At 50.3% G+C, this 20,892-nt stretch overlaps 1 protein-coding gene and 1 pseudogene across 1 annotated transcript; both read right to left on the bottom strand.

The window, feature by feature from the left end:
- Positions 1–9,109: 9,109 nt before the first annotated feature.
- LOC120878971 lies at positions 9,110–9,834 on the bottom strand (annotated as a pseudogene).
- Positions 9,835–14,215: 4,381 nt separating this feature from the next.
- LOC120878962 (2-acylglycerol O-acyltransferase 3-like) lies at positions 14,216–18,081 on the bottom strand. The gene is made up of 7 exons (XM_040261957.1): positions 17,530–18,081; positions 16,768–16,875; positions 16,441–16,511; positions 15,969–16,173; positions 15,491–15,665; positions 14,716–14,918; positions 14,216–14,626 (listed from the first exon to the last, which is right to left on the bottom strand). The coding sequence occupies exons 1-7, from the start codon at positions 17,774–17,776 to the stop codon at positions 14,472–14,474; spliced, it is 1,164 nt and encodes a 387-aa protein (XP_040117891.1). The 5' UTR covers positions 17,777–18,081; the 3' UTR covers positions 14,216–14,471.
- Positions 18,082–20,892: the final 2,811 nt, after the last annotated feature.

Below are 20,892 nucleotides of genomic sequence, written 5' to 3'. Positions count from 1 at the left end.
AATGAATATAACTAGCATATAGGAGAAATAAGTATTAACCTTTAAGATTAATCACGTTAAACCTTAGGTTAAGTAAATTCCTTTTCTTGATTGTAACTCACTACACCCTCACTCTATAGGAATGCAACTTTATTTGGAGGGTGGCGCCTGATTTAAGAAAAGAATCACCCCTGGAAAAATAAGTTTTCTGGTTAACTGACCGGTATCAGAAAGGATCATAAAATGTCAGCAGATCTCATGGCCAGAAGATGATGTAAAATCCCTAAGACCTTTTTATGTGAAGCACCTGATTTTGATAAAGGTCAGGACCACTGACCCCCGCGTGACTCTGTATTCATCCCTATGTGTAACAAAAGGTATATAAGCAAACCCCAAAATAAATAAATCGGATCAGTTCCTGGAAAGACTGATTCCCCCGTGTCGTTTCTTTCTTGGTCCCCGCTTTCCTGGCTGAATTCCCATCTGAAATGTGGGGACTCCCCAAGCCTGCTGATTCTGCCTGGGCTTCTGAGATCGGACTGGGGAGGCCTCAGTGCCTCCTCTCCTTCGGGAGAATGGAAAGACGCCTGTGGCCTACGTAGGTGGTGATTGGTATTCCATGTAAACCAGTTATTCAGCCTCTTTCTCCACTAATTTTCCTAGTACACTATCTGTTTCTAATCTCTCTCTATATCTCTGTAATTAAATATGTATTTTTCCAGGATGCCGATTCCGTCCCCACCTTCGAATTACCCTGGATCCACCGGGGCTGGACCCTGGCACACAAGGAAAGTATAACTACTGCTTGGGCACACAGGACTCTCACAAGTAGGACAAAAGGGGAGATCAGGGATGTGGTGAAGCGTCTAAGGGTGAGGAAGCTGTTTGGTTTGTTACCTAAACCTAGCTTAGGCCTCTGTGGGGAGACCTCCAGAGGGAAGGGCTTTGTGGGAAAGGCTAAAGATTGGAAAGCCCCTCCAAGAGAGAGTCCACTGGGCTCTGAGCAGGCCCTCCAAGTGGGCTGGGGCCTGTCCTCACCGTGATTATGAGTGTGCTCAACACTGACCAGAGCCAGCTCGTTTCCAGGTCAGGGAAACTCATCTATTTTGTTGTTGTTTGGCGGTGCCTCACCTTGTAGATATTTAGTTCCCTGACCAGGGACTGAACCTGGACCCTGGGCACTGAGATCTGGAGTCCTAACTGCTGGACTGCCAGGGAATTTCCAGAATGTGACTTTTTTTGTTTAAATTTTATTATTCTTTTAATTGAAGTATAATTGTTTTACAATAGTGTGTTGTTGTCAGGGAGGCAGCGTTGTTGATCACTAAGTGCTGTCAGACTCTTTGTGACCTATGGACTGCAGGGCTCCAATCTCCCCTGTCCTCCACTATCTCCTCGAGTTTGCTCAAATTCATGTGCATTGAGTCGGTGATGCCATCCTACCATCTCATCCTCTGTTGTCCCCTTCTCCTTTTGCCTTTAATCTTTCTCAGCATCAGGGTGTTTTCCAGTGAGTCAGCTCTTTACCTCAGGTGGCCAAAGTACTGGAGTTTCAGCTTTAGCATCATTCCTTTCAATGAATATTCAGGGTTGTTTCTTTAGGATTGAGTAGTTTAATCTGTATGCAGTCCAAAGGACTCTCAGGAGTCTTCTCCAGCACCACAGTTTGAAAGCATCAATTCTTCAGTGCTCAGCCTTCTTTATGGTGCAACTCTCAAATCCATCCATGACTATTGGAAAAAAACATAGCTTTGAATATATGCACCTTTGTCCAAATGTGATGTTTCTGCTTTTTAATAGGCTGTCTAGGTTTGTCAAGTTTTCCTTCCAAGGAGCAGCAGCACCTTTTAATTTCACAGCTATATTCACTATCCTCAGTGATTTTGGAGCCCAAGAAAATAAAGCGTCACTGTTTCCACTCTTTCCCCTTCTGTCTGGCATGAGTGCTGGGATTGGATGCCATGATCTTAAGTTTTTTGAATGTTGAGTTTTAAGTCAGCTTTTCGCTCACCTCTTTCACTTTCATCAAGAGGCTCTTTCAGTTCAGTTCAGTCACTCAGTCATGTCTGACTCTTTGTGACCCCATGAATCGCAGCACGCCAGGCCTCCCTGTCCATCACCAACTCCCGGAGTTCACTCAGACTCACGTCCATTGAGTCAGTGATGCCATCCAGCCATCTCATCCTCTGTCGTCCCCTTCTCCTCCTGCCCCCAATCCCTCCCAGCATCAGAGTCTTTTCCAATGAGTTAACTCTTCGCATGAGGTGGTCAAAGTATTAGAGTTTCAGCTTCAACATCAATCCTTTCAATGAACACCCAGGGCTGATCTCCTTTAGAATGGACTGGTTGGATCTCCTTGCAGTCCAAGAGACTCTCAAGAGTCTTCTCCAACACCACAGTTCAAAAGCATCAATTCTTCAGCACTCAGCCTTCTTCACAGTCCAACTCTCACATCCATACATGACCATAGGAATAACCTTGACTAGACGGACCTTAGTTGGCAGAGGAATGTCTCTGCTTTTCAATATGCTATCTAAGTTGGTCATAACTTTTCTTCCAAGGAGTAAGCGTCTTCTAATTTCATGGCTGCACTCACCATCTGCAGTGATTCTGGAGCCCCCAAAAATAAAGTCTGACACTCTTTCCACTGTTTCCCCATCTATTTCTCATGAAGTGATGGGACCAGATGCCATGATCTTCATTTTCTGAATGTTGAGCTTTAAGCCAACTTTTCCACTCTCCTCTTTCACTTTCATCAACAGGCTTTTTAGTTCCTCTTCACTTTCTGCCATACGGGTGGTGTCATCTGCATATCTGAGGTTATTGATATTTCTCCCAGCAATCTTGATTCCAGCTTGTGTTTCTTCCAGTCCAGCGTTTCTCATGATGTACTCTGCATATAAGGTAAATAAGCAGGGTGACAATATACAGCTTTGACATACTCCTTTTCCTAGTTGGAACCAGTCTGTCTTTATTTTCTGCTTTTAGGGTCATTTGCTATCATTTGCCTATGTGAGGTTGTTGATATTTCTCCCAGCAATCTTGATTACAGCTTGTGATTCATCCAGCCTGGAATATTGCATAATGTACTCTGCATGTAAGTTAAACAAGTGGGGTGACAGTATACAGCCTTGACAACTCCTTTTCCAAGTTTGAACCAATCTGTTGTTCCATGTCCCTTGTTAGTTTCTGCTGTGCGTGTGGGCTAAGTCGCTTCAGTCGTGTCTGACTCTTTGCTACTCTAGGGACTATAGCCCACCAGATTCCTCAGTCCATGGAGTCATCCAGGCAAGAACACTGGAGCGTGTGGCCATGCCCTCCATCAGGGGATCTTTCAACCCAGGGATTGTACCCACATCTCCTATATCTCCTGCATTGCCAAGCTGGTTCTTCACCACTAGTACCACCTAGGAAGTCCCAGTTTCTGGTGTACAACAAGGTGAATCAGCTATATGTATACAAATATCCCCTCCCTCTTGAGATTTCTTCCCACCCCACCCCTATCGCACGCCTCTCGGTCATTACAGAGGGCTAAGCCGAGCTCCTTGTGATATAAAGCAGCTTCTCACTAGCTATCTACTCCACACACGCTAGTGTGTACATGTCAGTGGTGCCCTCTCAAGGCATCATCCTCTATGAACCCTCTCCTTCTGCCCTGGGTCGCCAAGTCCATTTTCTCCATCTTCATCTCTATTCCTGCCCTCCAAACAGAGCCATCAGTACCTCGTTTCTAGAGTCCATATATATGCGTTAATACATGATCTTCATTTTCTCTTTCTGACTTATTTCACTCTGTATGACAGACCCTAGGTGACTTCGTATCACTACAAATGACCCAAATTCATTAATTGTTATGGCTGAGTAATATTCCATCACATACACGTATCACGTGTTCCTTATCGATTCCTCTGTCAGTAGACATTTGGGTTGCTTCCGTGTTCACCGTTGTAAACAGTGCTGCAATGAATATTGGGGGTGCATGTATCCTTTAGGACCGTGTTTTTCTCTGGATATATGCCCAGGAGTGGGATCACAGGGTCATATGATAGCTCAGTTTTAGATTTTTAAGGAACCTCCATGCTGTTCTCCATAGTGGCTGGACCAATTTACATTCCCACTGACAGAGTAGGAGGGTTCCTTTCTTTCCTCACCCTCTCTAGCCTTTGTTGCTTCCCAGAGGGACCTTAAAAGACAACTCTAAATAATCCATGAAATAACCCACAAGGAAAAGAAATCGAGTTCAAAAATCTGGAGCTTGGAGAACACATTACTGTCTTTCCTCTCCCCCATATTCCAACACCAAGGGGACCAGTCACAGAAGCTGGTAAACGAGGTAGAAAAAAGACATTGCTCCTTCCCTTTCTATTCTTTCTTCCCCTAGTTGCCTCTTCCGGCCAGCAAGCACCCTCCTTGCAGCTATCTCCCCCTTGCTTGGAGATGGGAAATTGCTACCCTCAGATAAGGACACAAGGGTTGATTGATACAGTGATTAAGCATTTCAAGGTACCAAACTTAAGTGAATGTAGAACTTCTCACCTGAGAAGTAACAGATAAGTCAGAGGACTGCCAAGATTTTCATCCAGTGAAAAAGAAAATTCTTCCACCGAATAAATTTTCCAAGACAGTGGAAGACAAAGACTTGCGTTCAGTTACGCTCCAACAAGTTCTTTTTAAGTCATGGATGCAGACCAAAAGCCAGTTAGGTGATAGGACTGGACACTCATCAAAGAATTCTGTAAGCACATAGGTCCCACAGACTGTTTTAGCTGACTATCAAAGTGCCATGCCTGGGGTGATGGTGGCGATGATGATGATGGTAGTCAAGTCATTGGCTCTTATTTTGGAAGTCTCCATTTTTTAAGACTTTAAATGTTGATAATTCACATATGGATAGGAGGAGATGCCAAAGAAGGTATGTAGTTAACTCTGGCATTTCTGTCACTGAGGATCATTCCAACCCTCCCTGCTAGCAGGTACCCTTGACGCTTGTCAGCATTTATTCACAGTATTTCACTATCTACTCTATGGTCTCCACCTACCTATATCCTGGCAGCTCTGCAAGCTTTCCTCTCTGGGGAACTCCACTCTCAGACTCCATCCGGATGCCCAACAACTCTTAGCTTAGCACATGCCTTTATTTACAGAGGGAGAGGGGACCAAGCTAAGAGAAGAGACTTAGGCAAGCTCAGGCAGCAGAATGAATTCTCTTGAGGAGAATGCAGGGTCCTGATTCCCAATTTCAGGCAGCAAGTGTGAAACCACTAGGATTGTGGGGATTACATGTGGCTATCCTCACATCCTCATGGTGCACAAGCGCGGGCGGCCGAGAGGAGCTACCCCATGTCCGAGGTTGGGGCAGCGGCCGAGAGTGCCAGGCTGTGACAGCGCAGGGGTCCTTTTCATTATAGAGGACCGGAATGCAAAAGCAGGAAGTCAAGAAACACCTGGAGTAACAGGCAAATTTGGCCTTGGAATACAGAATGAAGCAGGGCAAAGGCTAATAGAGTTTTGCCAAGAGAACACACTGGTCATAGCAAACACTCTCTTCCAACAACACAAGAGAAGACTCTACACATGGACATCACCAGATGGTCAACATCGAAATCAGATTGATTATATTCTTTGCAGCCAAAGATGGGAGAAACTCTATACAGTCAGCAAAAACAAGACCAGGAGCTACCCGCTGCCCGAGGCCAGGGGCAGCTGCCAAGAGGAGCTACCTGCCACCCGAGGGCAGGGACAGTGGCCGGGAGGAGCAACCCCACGTCCAAGGAGCGGTGGCTGTGCGGGCGCAGGAGGGCTAGAGAAGTTATTCCGCATTCAAGGTCAGGAGGGGCAGCGGTGAGGAGATACCCCTTGTCCAAGGTAAGGAGCAGCGGCTGCGCTTTGCTGGAGCAGCCGTGAAGAGATACCCCACACCCAAGGTAAAAGAAACACAAGTAAGACGGTAGGTATTGCGAGAGGGCATCAGAGGGCAAACACACTGAAACCATAATCACAGAAAACTAGCCAATCTAATCACACTAGGACCACAGCGTTGTCTAACTCAATGAAACTAAGCCATGCCCGTGGGGCAACCCAAGACACATGGGTCATGGTGGAGAGGTCTGATAGAATGTGGTCCACTGGAGAAGGGAATGGCAAACCACTTCAGTATTCTTGCCTTGAGAACCCCATGAACAGTAGGAAAAGGCAAGATGATAGGATACTGAAAGAGGAACTCCCCAGGTCAGTAGGTGCCCAATATACTACTGGAGATCAGTGGAGAAATAACTCCAGAAAGAATGAGGGGATGGAGCCAAAGCAAAAACAATACCCAGTTGTGGATGCGACTGGTGACAGATGCAAGGTCCGATGCTGTAAAGAGCAATGTTGCATAGGAACCTGGAATGTTAGGTCCATGAATCCAGGCAAATTGGAAGTGGTCAAATAGGAGATGGCAAGAGTGAACGTCGACATTCTAGGAATTAGCGAACTAAAATGGACTGGAATGGGTGAATTTAACTCGGATGACCATTATATCTACTACTGTGGGCAGGAATCCCTCAGAAGAAATGGAGTAGCCACCATGGTCAACAAAAGAGTCCAAAATGCAGTACTTGGATGCAATCTCAAAAACAACAGAATGATCTCTGTTCATTTCCAAGGCAAACCATTCACTATCACAGTAATCCAAGTCTATGCCCCAACCAGTAATGCTGAAGAAGCTGAAGTTGAACGGTTCTATGAAGACCTATAAGACCTTTTAGAACTAACACCCAGAAAAGATGTCCTTTTCATTATAGTGGACTGGAATGCAAAAGCAGGAAGTCAAGAAACACCTGGAGTAACAGGCAAATTTGGCCTTGGCATACAGAATGAAGCAGGGCAAAGGCTAATAGAGTTTTGCCAAGAGAACACACTGGTCATAGCAAACACCCTCTTCCAACAACACAAGAGAAGACTCTACACATGGACATCACCAGATGGTCAACACCGAAATCAGATTGATTATATTCTTTGCAGCCAAAGATGGGAGAAACTCTATACAGCCAGCAAAAACAAGACCAGGAGCTGACTGTGGCTCAGATCATGAACTCCTTATTGCCAAATTCAGACTTAAATTGAAGAAAGTAGGGAAAACCACTAGACCATTCAGGTATGACCTAAATCAAATCCCTTATGATTATACAGTGGAAGTGAGAAATAGATTTAAGGGCCTAGATCTGATAGATAGAATGCCTGATGAACTATGAACGGAGGTTCGTGACATTGTACAGCAGACAGGGATCAAGACCATCCTCATGGAAAAGAAATGCAAAAAAGCAAAATGGCTGTCTGGGGAGGCCTTACAAATAGCTGTGAAAAGAAGAGAAGTGAAAAGCAAAGGAGAAAAGGAAAAATATAAGCATCTGAATGCAGAGTTCCAAAGAATAGCAAGATGAGATAAGAAAGCCTTCCTCAGCAATCAGTGCAAAGAAATAGAGGAAAACAACAGAATGGGAAAGACTAGAGATCTCTTCAAGAAAATTAGAGATAAGGGAACATTTCAGGCAAAGATGGGCTCAATAAAGGACAGAAATGGTATGGACTTAACAGAAGCAGAAGATATTAAGAAGAGGTGGCAAGGATACACAGAAGAACTGTACAAAGATCTTCACAACCAAGATAATCACGATGGTGTGATCACTCACCTAGAGCCAGACATCCTGGAATGTGAAGTCAAGTGGGCCTTAGGAAGCATCATTATGAACAAAGCTAGTGGAGGTGATGGAATTCCAGTTGAGCTCTTTCAAATCCTGAAAGATGATCCTGTGAAAGTACTGCACTCAATATGCCAGCAATTTGGAAAACTCAGCAGTGGCCACAGGACTGGAAAAGGTCAGTTTTCATTCCAATCCCAAAGAAAGGCAATGCCAAAGAATGCTCAAACTACCGCACAATTGCACTCATCTCACATGCTAGTAAAGTAATGCTCAAAATTCTCCAAGCCAGGCTTCAGCAATATGTGAACCATGAAGTTCCAGATGTTCAAGCTGGTTTTAGAAAGGGCAGAGGAATCAGAGATCAAATTGCCAACATCTGCTGGATCATGGAAAAAGCAAGAGAGTTCCAATAAAGTTTTTGCTTTATTGACTATGCCAAAGCCTTTGACTGTGTGGATCACAATAAACTGTGGAAAATTCTGAAAGAGATGGGAATACCAGACCACCTGACCTGCCTCTTGAGAAACCTATATGCAGGTCAGGAAGCAACAGTTAGAACTGGACATGGAACAACAGACTGGTTCCAAATAGGAAAAGGAGTACGTCAAGGCTGTATATTGTCACCCTGCTTATTTATCTTCTATGCAGAGTACATCATGAGAAATGTTGAGCTGGAAGAAGCACAAGCTGGAGTCAAGATTGCCGGGAGAAATATCAATAACCTCAGATATGCAGATGACACCACCCTTATGGCAGAAAGTGAAGAGGAACTAAAGAGCCTCATGATGAAAGTAAAAGAGGAGAGTGAAAATGTTGGCTTAAAGCTCAACATTCAGAAAACAAAGATCATGGCATCTAGTCCCATCACTTCATGGGAAATAGATGGGGAAACAGTGGATAGAGTGTCAGACTTTATTTGTTTGGGCTCCAAAATCACTGCAGATGGTGATTGCAGCCATGAAATTAAAAGCCCATAACTCATTGGAAGGAAAGTTATGACCAACGTAGATAGCATATTGAAAAGCAGAGACATTCCTTTGCCAGCAAAGGTCCGTCTAGTCAAGGCTATGGTTTTTCCTGTGGTCTGTATGGATGTGAGAGTTGGACTGTGAAGAAAGCTGAGTGCCGAAGAATTGATGCTTTTGAACTGTGGTGTTGGAGAAGACTCTTGAGAGTCCCTAGGACTGCAAGGAGATCCAACCAGTCCATTCTAAAGGAGATCAGCCCTGGGTGTTCTGTGGAAGGAATGATGCTAAGACTGAACCTTCAGTACTTTGGCCACCTCATGCAGAGTTGACTCATTGGAAAAGACTCTGATGCTGGGAGGGACTGCGGGCAGGAGGAGAAGGGGACAACAGAGGATGAGCTGGTTGGATGGCATCACCAACTCGATGGACATGAGTTTGAGTGAACTCCGGGAGTTGGTGATGGACAGGGACGCCTGGCGTGCTGCGATTCACGGGGTCGCAAAGAGTTGCGCACGACTGAGTGACTGAACTGAACTGATCCTCACATCCAGAGGGAGAGCCTGAGCTCTTCCAGCGTCTGACTCTACCAAGCAGTGGTGATAGAATTGGCTCGTATTGGCACAGTAGCATGGCCGTCGGTGGGGGGCTCAGGCACTGGGATCAGGGGCGGGGCGGGCTGGGAGGTGGGGAGGGGTGAGGCCAGGGCTAGATGAAGGTGAGGCGAGTAGAAGCCAGGAGGCCACAGCTCTCCTGTGCTCCTCGAATAGTTGCTCCAGAGCCTTCATGTAGAGCACGTGATAGCAGTCCACCTGCTCCTCGGGGGGCTGCGGGCACTGGGGCACCAGGATGGGGCGGCGCACTGCAGGGACAGGGGGGCACAGGTTGCGGAGGGGCCTCGGCTGCACACACAGTTTTGGACTCCTTCTTCGAGACAGACACTCACCCACAGTGGTGATGGGTCTGGCCAAGGGCACCAGGCCTCAGGACTTGGCTGAGAAGAGACGCAAGGAGATGCAAGGAGTAATGCCCAGGAACTTCTTGAAGGTGATTTGGAACAAATGTTGCCAGGAGTCTGGGGCAAAAGCCTTCACTCTGAAGATGTCATTCTCCCCAGAGGAGTACATGGGCACCAGGGAGGCGCTGGGAAGGTGGGGAGACAAGAGAGAAGAGGGCTGGTCAGATCAGCGGCTCTAGGAGGGTCCCCAAATTCCTCCCCCACAGGTTCCCACTTCCCGATGCCATCTGAAGCAAACGATGGTGCTCCAAAGAAATATCTAGAAGGGACTTACATTTCTAAGATTAATGTATACTCTAACTTCTTATATACATTTTCTCATACAGTCTCAACTACAATGTGTTGAGAGTTCGGTGGCAAGGTGGATGTTAACCCTATTTCACAAGTAAAGAAACATGCAGGTATGGTCTGTGAGACGGTATCATAAAAAATGTGAGCTGAGGGAGTCTGAACCCCAGGGTCCAGCAATTCGCACTGTGATCCTGTGTCTCTGCGTGGGAGGAAGCCTGGGGAATGGGCACCAGGGCTGGGCACAGAGCAAACACCCAAGGTCTGCCCAGAGTGCCCTCTAGAGGTGGTCACCGTGTAAGCTGTGGGAACACACCGTCCACCTCCAGGGGGCGGGTGTGTAGGCATAGAGTGTAGATCCCCAGACACACTGTGAGGCTCTGACCATCGAAGGCGTCCCTGGCTGGGCCCCCACTCACCTGTGGCTCAGTGCCAGGCAGACGAAGCCTTTACGATTCCAGAGAGTGAGGTAGTGCTCCCTGGGATGGCATACAGGGCCTTCTGGGCTCCCCCAACTTGGATGACCACAGCCTGGCCCAGCTGGGGCTGCGACAGAATAAAATCCAGGCTCTTGTGGCTTGTAGCACATAGTCCTGTGGACAAGAGGGGGTGCAGGAACCGTGAGTACCCCCTCCTTGTACCCTTAGTACCTCATGCTTCCCTTTGGCTCAGGAAGGGTGAGATACCACCCTGTTCTTTCCAAACTCCTTCCCCCTGTGCCCCAGTCTGTGTACCCTACAGCTCCTCTCCCAGCAAGGATGCAGGACACTTGCTCCAAAGCCACTTCCTGACCCCCTTGGTGAGCCTGGTCAATGTTCAAGCCAAGTGCCTGTGCTGGGTGGTGAGCGGGGACCACTCTTTCCGGATTGAGGTGGGGTTGCCTTCTGTCACTCCGCCCTGGTCTCACTGCAGGACGTAACGTGGTCTCCACAGACTGGGCAGTGGAACATGCCGTTCGCTGTGAACCTGAGAACCGAGATGCTGGGAGCTGCTGGGAGGAGCCAGTGTTCTCAGCGCAGGAGTTACAGAAGCTTCCAACATCCATGACCCCATGTGGGTGGGACACTGGCATGTAGCTCCTGTCTGGGGGCAGCTCTGCTGTTTCCACCAGCTGTGGCGGCAGGGGGCAGGATGAAGGAAAGAAAGCAGAGAAGGCAGGATCCCAGCTGAAAGGGCGTCCCTCCCCACCAAGAGACCTGAGAGTTTAGGGTCTAAGATGGGGTCAAAGGCACAAGGGTCCAGTCTGGAGCACCATCCCACCCCCTGCCCCATTACCTGAACGTAAGCAGCCAGAGGTGAGAATCCATCATGGGGAGGAGAGAGGAGGTGGGAGGTAAGGGAGAGGGAGGAGGGGAGCATCCCTTGGAGGGTGACCTGTTACCTTAATGGGGAAATAATCGCTCAAGTGTTTCCAAGCAGTCCAGTTCTTCAACCACTGATAACGCCTTCCACCTTGGGCAGAGAGATAAGGGGGGAAGAATTACTATAGACACCATTTATCACCTCTCACTACCGGGGCCCTTGTTTAGTAACCTTGGGGAGCTGTGTCCTGGTCCAGAAAGAATCACACCATGTAGAGAACAGAGAAAACCAGATGGAGGTGAAGAGGAGGAAGAAGGCAAGAAGGGAAAAGAAAGGGCCTGGGGAAAGATGAGAAAGGAAAATGACCTAGATTGTGAAACCATGATGACGTCTCCCCTCCATGCTGACAAATGAGATCCTTGGGCATCTCCCAGCTGACTTCTGGCCCCTCCTCCCTTTGCCCCTCACATCCAGGTATGGGGTGGGAGTCTGTAGCATTTTTCTCCCCACACTCCCCCTTCCCTTCTTTCATCATGGACCCCACAGCCTGCTCCCCTCACCCAGAAAGAGTCAACAGAGCATGTATTTGTAGATGTCCAGTTCTTCTAGCCACTGTTTCTGCAGGATTTTCATAGTGGGGGAAGGTGGCTGGGCGGTGGAGACTCTCTGGTGCTCCCCTTCTGCCAGCAGGACTCTAGGACTCCAGAAAAAGGATGCTGTTTTTTTTAAGAGTCCTGGAAGCCTGTCTGGTCTAGTGGCCGAACCCTTGTGGCCTCTGGGGATCTCTTGCAGGGGCTGTGTGGATGTGGAGGCTCTTGGGTCCAGAGCCCCAGACGTTTCAGGCCTCCCTATACACTGACCACGGACTTCTCCAGTGGGTCAGTCCAGGCTGGCCACTGGGTAGGGCAGGGAGGCAGGGCAGGGAGTGTGCCACAGAGGTCCCCCCCCCCCCGAGATGCATCCGAAATCTTGTGGGGCAGAGGTTGCAGAAGAATCCAGAGAGCCCACCCACTGGGTCCCAGCCTCAACTGTGTGATCTCAAAGATCCTGTACAAGCGCCCTTGCCCGTTTGTGGGTCTCTGGGAGTGTCAAGGCCACAAGGAGACGTGGCTTGGAGAGGGTATCTCATCCCCAAGGTCAAACACGTCAGTGGCACAAGTATTTTCCCACTTTTAATTTCAGGCCTTGCCCAGAGTCACTGAGGGGGCCAGTGGTTGCCTAAGTGAGGAGGTGCCTGTGGGTGGGGACATGTACCGAGCCCAGAGCTCTTGGAACAACTGCATGTGTGGCTCCATCTGCGAGGGAGTGGGCCCCCTGGTTCCTTGTAACCTAATCGGGGTTGCCACTGTGGGCAGAGGAGCAGTCAAGAAGGTTGGTCGCTGAGATGCCTTTAAGTCCCCTTCTTTCCTGAGGGATTCACTTGGACAGAGTCCAGCCTGGGTGCGAGTCTGGCAGCCAAGTGTTCAGGTCCCGTCCTGGGACTCTCACCTCCTGACCACGCTGGGGCCTGAGCCTGTGGTGGAGTTGGGGACAGAGCAGGTAGAAGCCGGTCTCATCGTCGGTGTGGATAAGCGTGAGGACCGGCAGGAGGAGGATCCAGGGAACGCGGAACAGCGGCAGGGCCACTCTCAGCCGTGGCTACACTTCCTCCTCTGCCCTTCCCTGGGTGCAGCTAGCTCCCCCTTGTTGTGAGTGAAAGTCACTCAGTTGTGTCCGACTCTTTGGGACCCCATGGGCTATAGCCTGCCAGGCCCCTGTGTCCATGGAATTCTCCAGACCAGAATACATGAGTGGGTAGCCTTTCCATTCTCTACAGGACCTTCCCAACCCAGGGATCAAACTGGACTCTTCTGCATTGCCAGTGGATTCTGTACCAGCTGAAGAAGTGAAAGTTGCTCAGTCGTGACCAACTATTTGCGATCCCATGGACTTTACTCTAACCAGCCAGGTTCCACTGTCCATGGGATTCTCCAGGCAAGAATACTGGAGTGGGTTGCTTTGCCCTTCAACAGAGGATCTTCCTGATCCAGGGATGGAACCTGGGTCTCCAGCATGCCAGGTTGATTATTTACATCTCAGCCAGCAGGGATGCCTTTAGCACCTGAGTTACCAGGGAATTCCTACTCTCAGACACAGATCCAAGTGTTGATTGCTAACCCACCTGAACATTTCTAGACATGAACGTTAAGTGAATGTAGAAGTTGTCACCTGAGAACGACCCAGATAATTCATGAGACTGCTAAGAGTTTTCGCTTGGACAAGGGAAAATTCTTCCACTGAATAAAATTTCTAGCATGGTGGAGAGTAAATCAATTTGTACTCAGTTACTTTCCAAAAAGTGCTTCTCATTTAAGTCATGGATACAGGCACAAAGATAGTCAGCAAATAGGAGGCACGTAAGTCAAAGGATGCTATGACCACATAAGGTCCCTCCCAATGTTTCAGGGACCCTTGGTATTTCACTGGTGCCGTGACTGTGAGGATGATGGTGGTGATGGACATGATGGTGATAAATTAGTTGGCTCTTATTTTCCGAAACTCTTTTAAATTTTTTTGATCTTAATAAGGTAATTTTGAGACGAGTCCTTTCTCACCCAGTGAATGAGGTTCGTATGGACCTAATGCTGGGCTTGCAGTAGGCCTTCATATGGTAAAATAAATCCCTGCTTCATATGCTCTCCCAGCCCCCAGGGAATAGGAAAGAGATGCAGATAGGAAACTCTCTCTTTTCTATCACAAGAGATCAATCGAAATCTTCCTACTAAAGGTACTCTTGACCCCTGTCAGCTTTTGTTCACAGTATTTCACAGGCTACCCTATTGTCATCACTTACCTATACCTCCTGTCTGCACTTGAAAGCCTAGCCCGTTGGGATCTACCCTCCCCGAAACCATTCTGATTGCCCTATGTTTCTCAGCTAAGCAGATGCCTTTATTTACAGAGGGAGAAAGTCCCCAACCAAGGAAAGAGATTAGACAGAGGCTGATAGACCAGAACTTAATATCTGGGGGAATTCAGGGCTCAGCTATCAGTCTAAGGTGGCAAGTCTGTTGATTAGTGTAGTGGTGGAACACACGTGGGCAAACTTGCTCAAAGAGAGAGATTCTATCAAGCAGAGGTGAGAGAGCTTACTTTTACTGGCACAGTAGCATGGCAGTAGGTGGGATTCTCAGGCACTGGGATCAGGGGCTGGGGGCGGGACGGGCTGGGAGGTGGGGAGGGGTGAGGCCAGGGCTAGATGAAGGTGAGGCGAGTAGAAGCCGGGAGGCCGCAGCTCTCCTTGTGTTCCTCAAACAGTTGCTCCAGAGCCTTCAGGTACAGTGTGTGATAGTGGTCCACCTGCTCCTCAGTGGGCTGCGGGCACTGGGGCACCGGGATGGGGCGGCCGACTGCAGGGACAGGGGGGCACAGGTCGGGGAGGGGCCTCGGCTGCACACACAGCTGATAGAGGCCTTCTCCCCTGGACACGGGCGCTCACCCACAGTGGTGATGGGTCTGGCCAAGGGCAGCAGGCCCCAGGACTTGGCTGAGAAGAGACCACGGCCCCAGAAGATGCAAGGAGAGCAGCTCAGGAGCTTCTTGATGGTGATTTGGAGCAGATGCTGCCAGGAGTCTGGGGCAAAAGCCTTAACTCTGAAGATGTCATTCTCCCCAAAGGAGTACACGGGCACCAGGGAGGCGCTGGGAAGGGAAGGGTAAGAGAGAAAATGGCTGGGCACGTCAGGGGCTCGAGGAGCCCTCCCAAATTCCTCCCCCATAGGTTCCCACTTTCATAGGCATTAGGAGCAAATGATGGTTCTACAAGAAAGACTGGATGGAGGGATTTTCTTTCTTAAGACTAATGTGTCCTGGACCTTCTCATATATATTTTCTCACACAGTCTCAACTACAACGTGGTGGCAAGGCGGGCATTAGCTCTGTTTCACAAGTAAGATGTGTGCAAGGTCTTGCCTGTGAGAGGGCATCATAAAAGAATGTGAGCCGAGGGCATACAAGCCCCCCAGGGTCCAGCGCTTTGCACTGTAATCCTGTCTCTCTCTGCGTGGGAGGAAGCTTGGGGAATGGGCACCAGGGCTGGGCACAGAGCAAACACCCAAGGTCTGCCTAGAGCGCCCTCTAGAGGTGGGCACGGTGGAAGCTCTGGGGACACACAGCCCACCTCCAGGGAGCCAAAGTGTACAGATAGAGGGTAGACGACCAGACACTGTGAGGCTCTGACCATTGAAGGCAGCCCTGGCTGGGCCCCCGCTCACCCGTGCCTCAGTGCCAGGCGGACGAAGCCTTTACGATTCCGGAGAGTGAGGCAGTGCTCCCCTGGGACGGCATACAAGGCCTCATTGGCCCCTCCAACCACGATGACCACAGCCCTGCCCAGTTGTGATTGAGACAGAACATAATCCAGGCTCTGACAGTTCACAGAACATGCTCCTGTGGGCATGAGGAGGTTCAGGAACAGTTGGTACCCCCTCATTGGCTCTATAGTCCCTCTGCTGTCCCTTTAGCACACTGAGTATTAGACATCATCCCATTCTCTCCAAATTCCCTACCCCTGCCCCCATGTCCCACAGTGCCCCTTCCAGCAAGGATGTAGGACACTTGGGGCCAAGCCACCTGCTGACTCCCATTGTGAACCAGGCCAATTCAAGCCAAGTGCCTGGGGTGGGTGGTGACTGGGGGTCACTCTGGCCAGATTGGGGTGGGGTCACCCTCTGTCACTCAGCTAAAACTCACCACAGGACAGAAAGTACTCTCGATGGCCTGGCAGGTACAAGAGACAATGCAACACGGCCAATGAGAACCGAAGCCCTGGGAACAGCTGCGAGAGTCCAGTGCCCTCCGTGGCAAAGTTACAGACGGTGCCGACGCTTATGACCCCATGTGGGTGGGATCCTAGAACATAGTTCCTGTCTGGGGGCAGCTCTGCTGTTTTCACCAGCTGTGGCAGCAGGGGGCAGGATGAAGGCAATAAAACAGAGAAGACAGGAGCCTAGCTGAAAGGGTGTCCCTCCCCACCAAGATCTTGAGAGCTCAGGATAAGATGGGGTCAAAGGCACGAGGGTCCAGTCTGGAACACCATCCCACCCCCTGCCCCATTACCTGAACGTAAGCAGCCAGAGGTGAGAATCCATCATGGGGAGGAGAGAGGAGGTGGGAGGTAAGGGAGCGGGAGGAGGGGAGCATCCCTTGGAGGGTGACCTGTTACCTTAATGGGGAAATAATCGCTCAAGTGTTTCCAAGCAGTCCAGTTCTTCAACCACTGATAACGCCTTCCACCTTGGGCAGAGAGATAAGGGAGGAAGAATCACTACAGACACCATTTATCACCTCCTTCTACCCAGGCCCTTGTTTTTGTTGTTTAGCTGCTAAGTTGTGTCTCTCTGTGACCCCATGGACTGCAGCATGCCAGCCTTCCCCGTCCTTCACTATTTCCCAGAGGTTGCTCAAACTCATGTCCATTGAGTCCATGATGCCATCCAACCATCTCGTCCTCTGTCATCCCCTTCTCCTCCTGCCCTTGTTTAGCACTCACCTTGCTGGGGTGTGTCCCAGTCCAGGAATAACCATACCAAGTAGAGAACAGAGAGATACCATAGCGAGGTGAAGAGGAGGAGGAAGCCAACAAGGGAAAAGAAAAGGCCTGGGGGTGATGAGAAAGGAAAATGATTTAGATTGTGATATCGCAGTGACTTCTCCCCTCTACCCTCACCAGTGAGATCGTTGCCTGTCTCCCTGCTAGACTTTGACATGTCCCTCCCTTTGCCCTGGGCTTCCCTGGCAGCTCAGTTGGTAAAGAATCTGCCTGCAATGCAGGAGACCCGGGTTCGATTCCTGGGTTGGGAAGATCCCCTGGAGAAGGAAATGGCAATCCACTCCAGTATTCTTGCCTGGAGAATCCCATGGACAGAGGAGCCTGGCGGGCTCCAGTCCATGGGGTCGCAAGAGTCGGGCATGACTTAGCGACTAAACCATCCCTTTGCCCTGGGCTTCCCTAGTGGCTCAGATGGTAAAGCATCTGTCTGCAATGCAGGAGACCCAGGTTCAATCCTTGAGTCGGGAAGATCCCCTGGAGAAGGAAATGGCAGCTCACTCCAGTATTCTTGCCTCGAAAATCCTATGGACGGTGGAGCCTCGTAGACTACAGTCCATGGGGTGGGGAAGAGTGGGACAGGACTGAGAGACCGCACGTCCCTCCCTTTGCCCTGGTGGTCCAGTAGGGGGTGCTCCAGCCTTCCTCCCTCTACCTTCCCCTTTTCCCACCTTCCCAGTTGGACCCCTGCCCGGCTCCCCTTACCCAGGAAGCAGAAACAGAGCACATATTGGTAGGTGCTCAGTACTTCTAACCACTGTTTCTTTAGGGTTTTCATGCTGGGGGTGGGTGGTGGGGTGGTGGAGACTCCCAGGTGCTCCCCTTCAGCCAGCAGGGCTCCCAAACCAGGAAAAATGGGATGAAGGCTTTGGTTGGAGCGCAAGAAATCTTTCTGGTCTGAGTGGCCAAGCACTTGGAGCCTCCCAGGATCGTTGCAGGGGGCTGTGTGCATGGGGAGACTCTCTCATCAGAGCCCCAGAGGTCTCCAGTCCGCTCTCACTTATGAACTTCTCCAGTGGGTTGGACTTGGCTGGTCCCTTCTTGCGACTGGGAGATGGCCTAGGGGGCATGCCCTGGAGGCCCAGCCCTCGGTGCCTTAGAAATCATTGTGGGCGGGAGTGCTTCTTTTTGCAGAAGAAGCCAGAGAGCCCATCCACTGGGTCCCAGCCCTGATTCTTCCTGGAGGAGCATGCCCTAAGTGTTTGTGAGTCTGGGAGTGTCTAGGCCACTCGGACGGAGAAGGCAATGGCGACTCACTCCAGTACTCTTGCCTGGAAAATCCCATGGACGGAGGAGCCTGGTAGGCTGTAGTCCACGGGGTCACGAAGAGTCGGACACTTACTGAGCGACTTCACTTTCATGCATTGGAGAAGGAAATGGCAACCCATTCCAGTGTTCTTGCCTGGAGAATCCCAGGGACGGGGGAGCCTGGTGGGCTACTGTCTGTGGGGTCACACAGAGTCGGACACGACTGAAGCGACTTAGCAGCAGCAGCAGCCCGCTCGGAGGCGTTAATTAGAGCCGGTATCTCAACCCTGAGGAGAAACACACCAACACACAAGTTTATTCCCAGGTTGAATTTCAGTCGCCAGCCACACTCCTCCAGGGGCCTGAGGCCAACTAGATGAAGAGGAGGTGTCCGTGGGCGGGGACCGGGTAGCACAGGACCTGATCTTGGAACAGCTGTGAGAGCCACTCAACTGAGCCCGGAGACCGAGAGCAGCGCGTGCGCATGTGCTGAAGTACCCCTTCCGCCCCGACAGCCCACACGGTTGTACCGGGATGGGGCCCCCCACCGTGGGCAGAAGAGGATCAAGAGGGGTGATCGCTGAGATGCTTTGAAGTGCCCTTCCCTCTCAAGGGATCCAGTGGGACAGAGTTCGGGGCTGGTGGTTTGGCCAAATGCCAGGCTGGGGGCGGGGCTGGCACCAAGTATTCAGGCCCCAACCTGGGACTTTCACCTCCCAACCATGCAGGGGCCTTGAGCCCGGGAGTGGGAGCCAGGAGTGGGCTGGGGAGCCTGGGAGCAGAGCAGGCAGAGGTTTCAGGTGTGGAAGGGCAGGAGGAGGCCCTGGGGCCTGGAACATTGGTAGAGCCACTCTCAGCAGCGGCCCAGTGTTTCCTGTGTCTTTCCACCTAGAACCCCGGTGCGTTCAGAAACTGTGGAAGGCCTCATTCTCCCCCAAACAGAAGACTGGCACCGGGGAGGCTCTGGGGGCACAGGGGACACCTGATTCCCAGGCCCTGGAGGCGGGGCTCCTCCCCAGCAGCCTTGCCCCAGAGGCTAGGCCCGGCTACCAACTACCGCCCCCCTCCACCTCCCCCGCCAACTTGACAAATCCCTTCTGATTGCAAATCTGCAAGCTCAGCGGTCTGATCTGGGATCTGGGCATTGACTCCAGCTGGTCCCTGGGCTCACTGAGCCAGAGGTCTGTGCCAGTGGGGCTTGCCATGTGGGTGTGTACCCTGAATAGCAGGGCTCCCCGTTTAACCCCGGAGCCTGCCCCTGAGGGATAGAGGATGTGCAGGAAGCTTTAATCCCTAAGGAGTAGCTTAGGCCCCGGTGGAGAGACCTCTGCGGGCATGGCTTTTTCAGAAATGCCAAGAACTGGGGAGCCCCTCTAAGAGAGAGTCCACTGGGCTGGGCACACCCTCAGGTGGACTGGGGCCGGTCCTCACCATGACCATGGCCCAGGTCAACAATGACCAGAGGTGGTGAACCAGCAGCTTTCAGGTCAAGGAAAGTGTTCTTTCTTGTTGTTGTTGAGCTCCACCGTGCCTTGTGGGATTTTACTTCCTGACTAGGGACTGAACCAGGGCTCTAGGCAGTGTGAACTCACAGTCCCGTCCATTGTACCACCTGGGAATTCCTGGATCATCACTTTTTAAAATAATTTTTTAATGAAAAGAAAATTGGATTCCCTGGTGGTCCAGCACTTAGGAAGCTTCTTGGGAAGGCAGGAGATATGGGTTCGATCCCTGGTCACGGAAGATTCCACATGCCATGAGGCAACTAAGTCTATGTGCTACAACCTCTTAGCTGGAGCCACAACTACTGAAACCTGAGCATTCTAGAGTCTGTTCTTAGCAACATGGAAGCCAGGGCCCGAGACGCACGTGCACTGCCAGTAGAGAGTAGCCCTGGCTTTGGGCAACTAGAGAAAGCCCAGCATGTAAAAGCAAGACCAATGCAGCTAAAAATAACATAGAAAAAATTTAAATTAAAAAAGTATTACAAATATTTCAAATTATGTATTTATCATTGGCTGTGCTGGGTCTTTGTTAGTGTGCAAGGGCTTTCTCTAGTTGCAGTGAATGGGGCTATTCTGCCTTGCTGTGCATGGACTTCTCATTGTGGAGCCTTCTCTACTTTCAGAATACAGGCCCTAGGCCCATGGCTTCAGTAGTCGTGGCTTCCAAGCTCAGGGTTGCGGCTCCTGGTCCCCACAGAGTTTCAGTCTTTGTGGCCTTTGGGCTTAGTTGATCTTTGGCATCCTTAGTTGCTCCGTAGGATCCTCTCGGACCAGGGGTCCAATCTGTGTCCCCGGCACTGGCAGGCCGGTTCCCATCCACTGGATCACATAAAGTCCCTCACAATATTTCACTGGTGCCATGCCTGTGATGATGGTGGTGGTGACGGACGTAATAGTGATAAATTCACTGGTTCTTCTTTTGCCAAACTCTGTTAAATTTTTTGATCCTAATAAGTTAGTTTTGCCAAGAGTCCCTTCTCACTGAGTGAATGAGGTTGGGTGGACCTAATGCTGGGCTTGCAGTAGGGCTTCATATGGTAAAATAAACCCCTGCATCACGTGATCTCCCAGCCCCAAGGGATCAGGAAGGATGGGAGCAGAGGCAAAAGGAAGCTGTGTACTTAACTGTTTCTTTTCTATCATGAAGGCTCATTCCAACTCTCCCTTCCGAGAGGTACTCTTGACCCATGTCAGCTTTTGTTGACAGTATTTCACCACCTACCTTACTGTCTCCACCCACCTAATCCTGTCCACACTTCAGAGAATAGTTCTTCATGGACCTACCCTCCCCTATACCACTCTGATGCCCTATATC

Source organism: Oryx dammah, unplaced genomic scaffold, assembly GCF_014754425.2.
Source record: "Oryx dammah isolate SB20612 unplaced genomic scaffold, SCBI_Odam_1.1 HiC_scaffold_2, whole genome shotgun sequence".
In the NCBI taxonomy this organism is placed as follows: Eukaryota; Metazoa; Chordata; class Mammalia; order Artiodactyla; family Bovidae; genus Oryx; species Oryx dammah.
The sequence above is the reverse complement of the archived record's forward strand: the minus strand, read 5'-3'. Positions and strand labels throughout refer to the sequence as shown.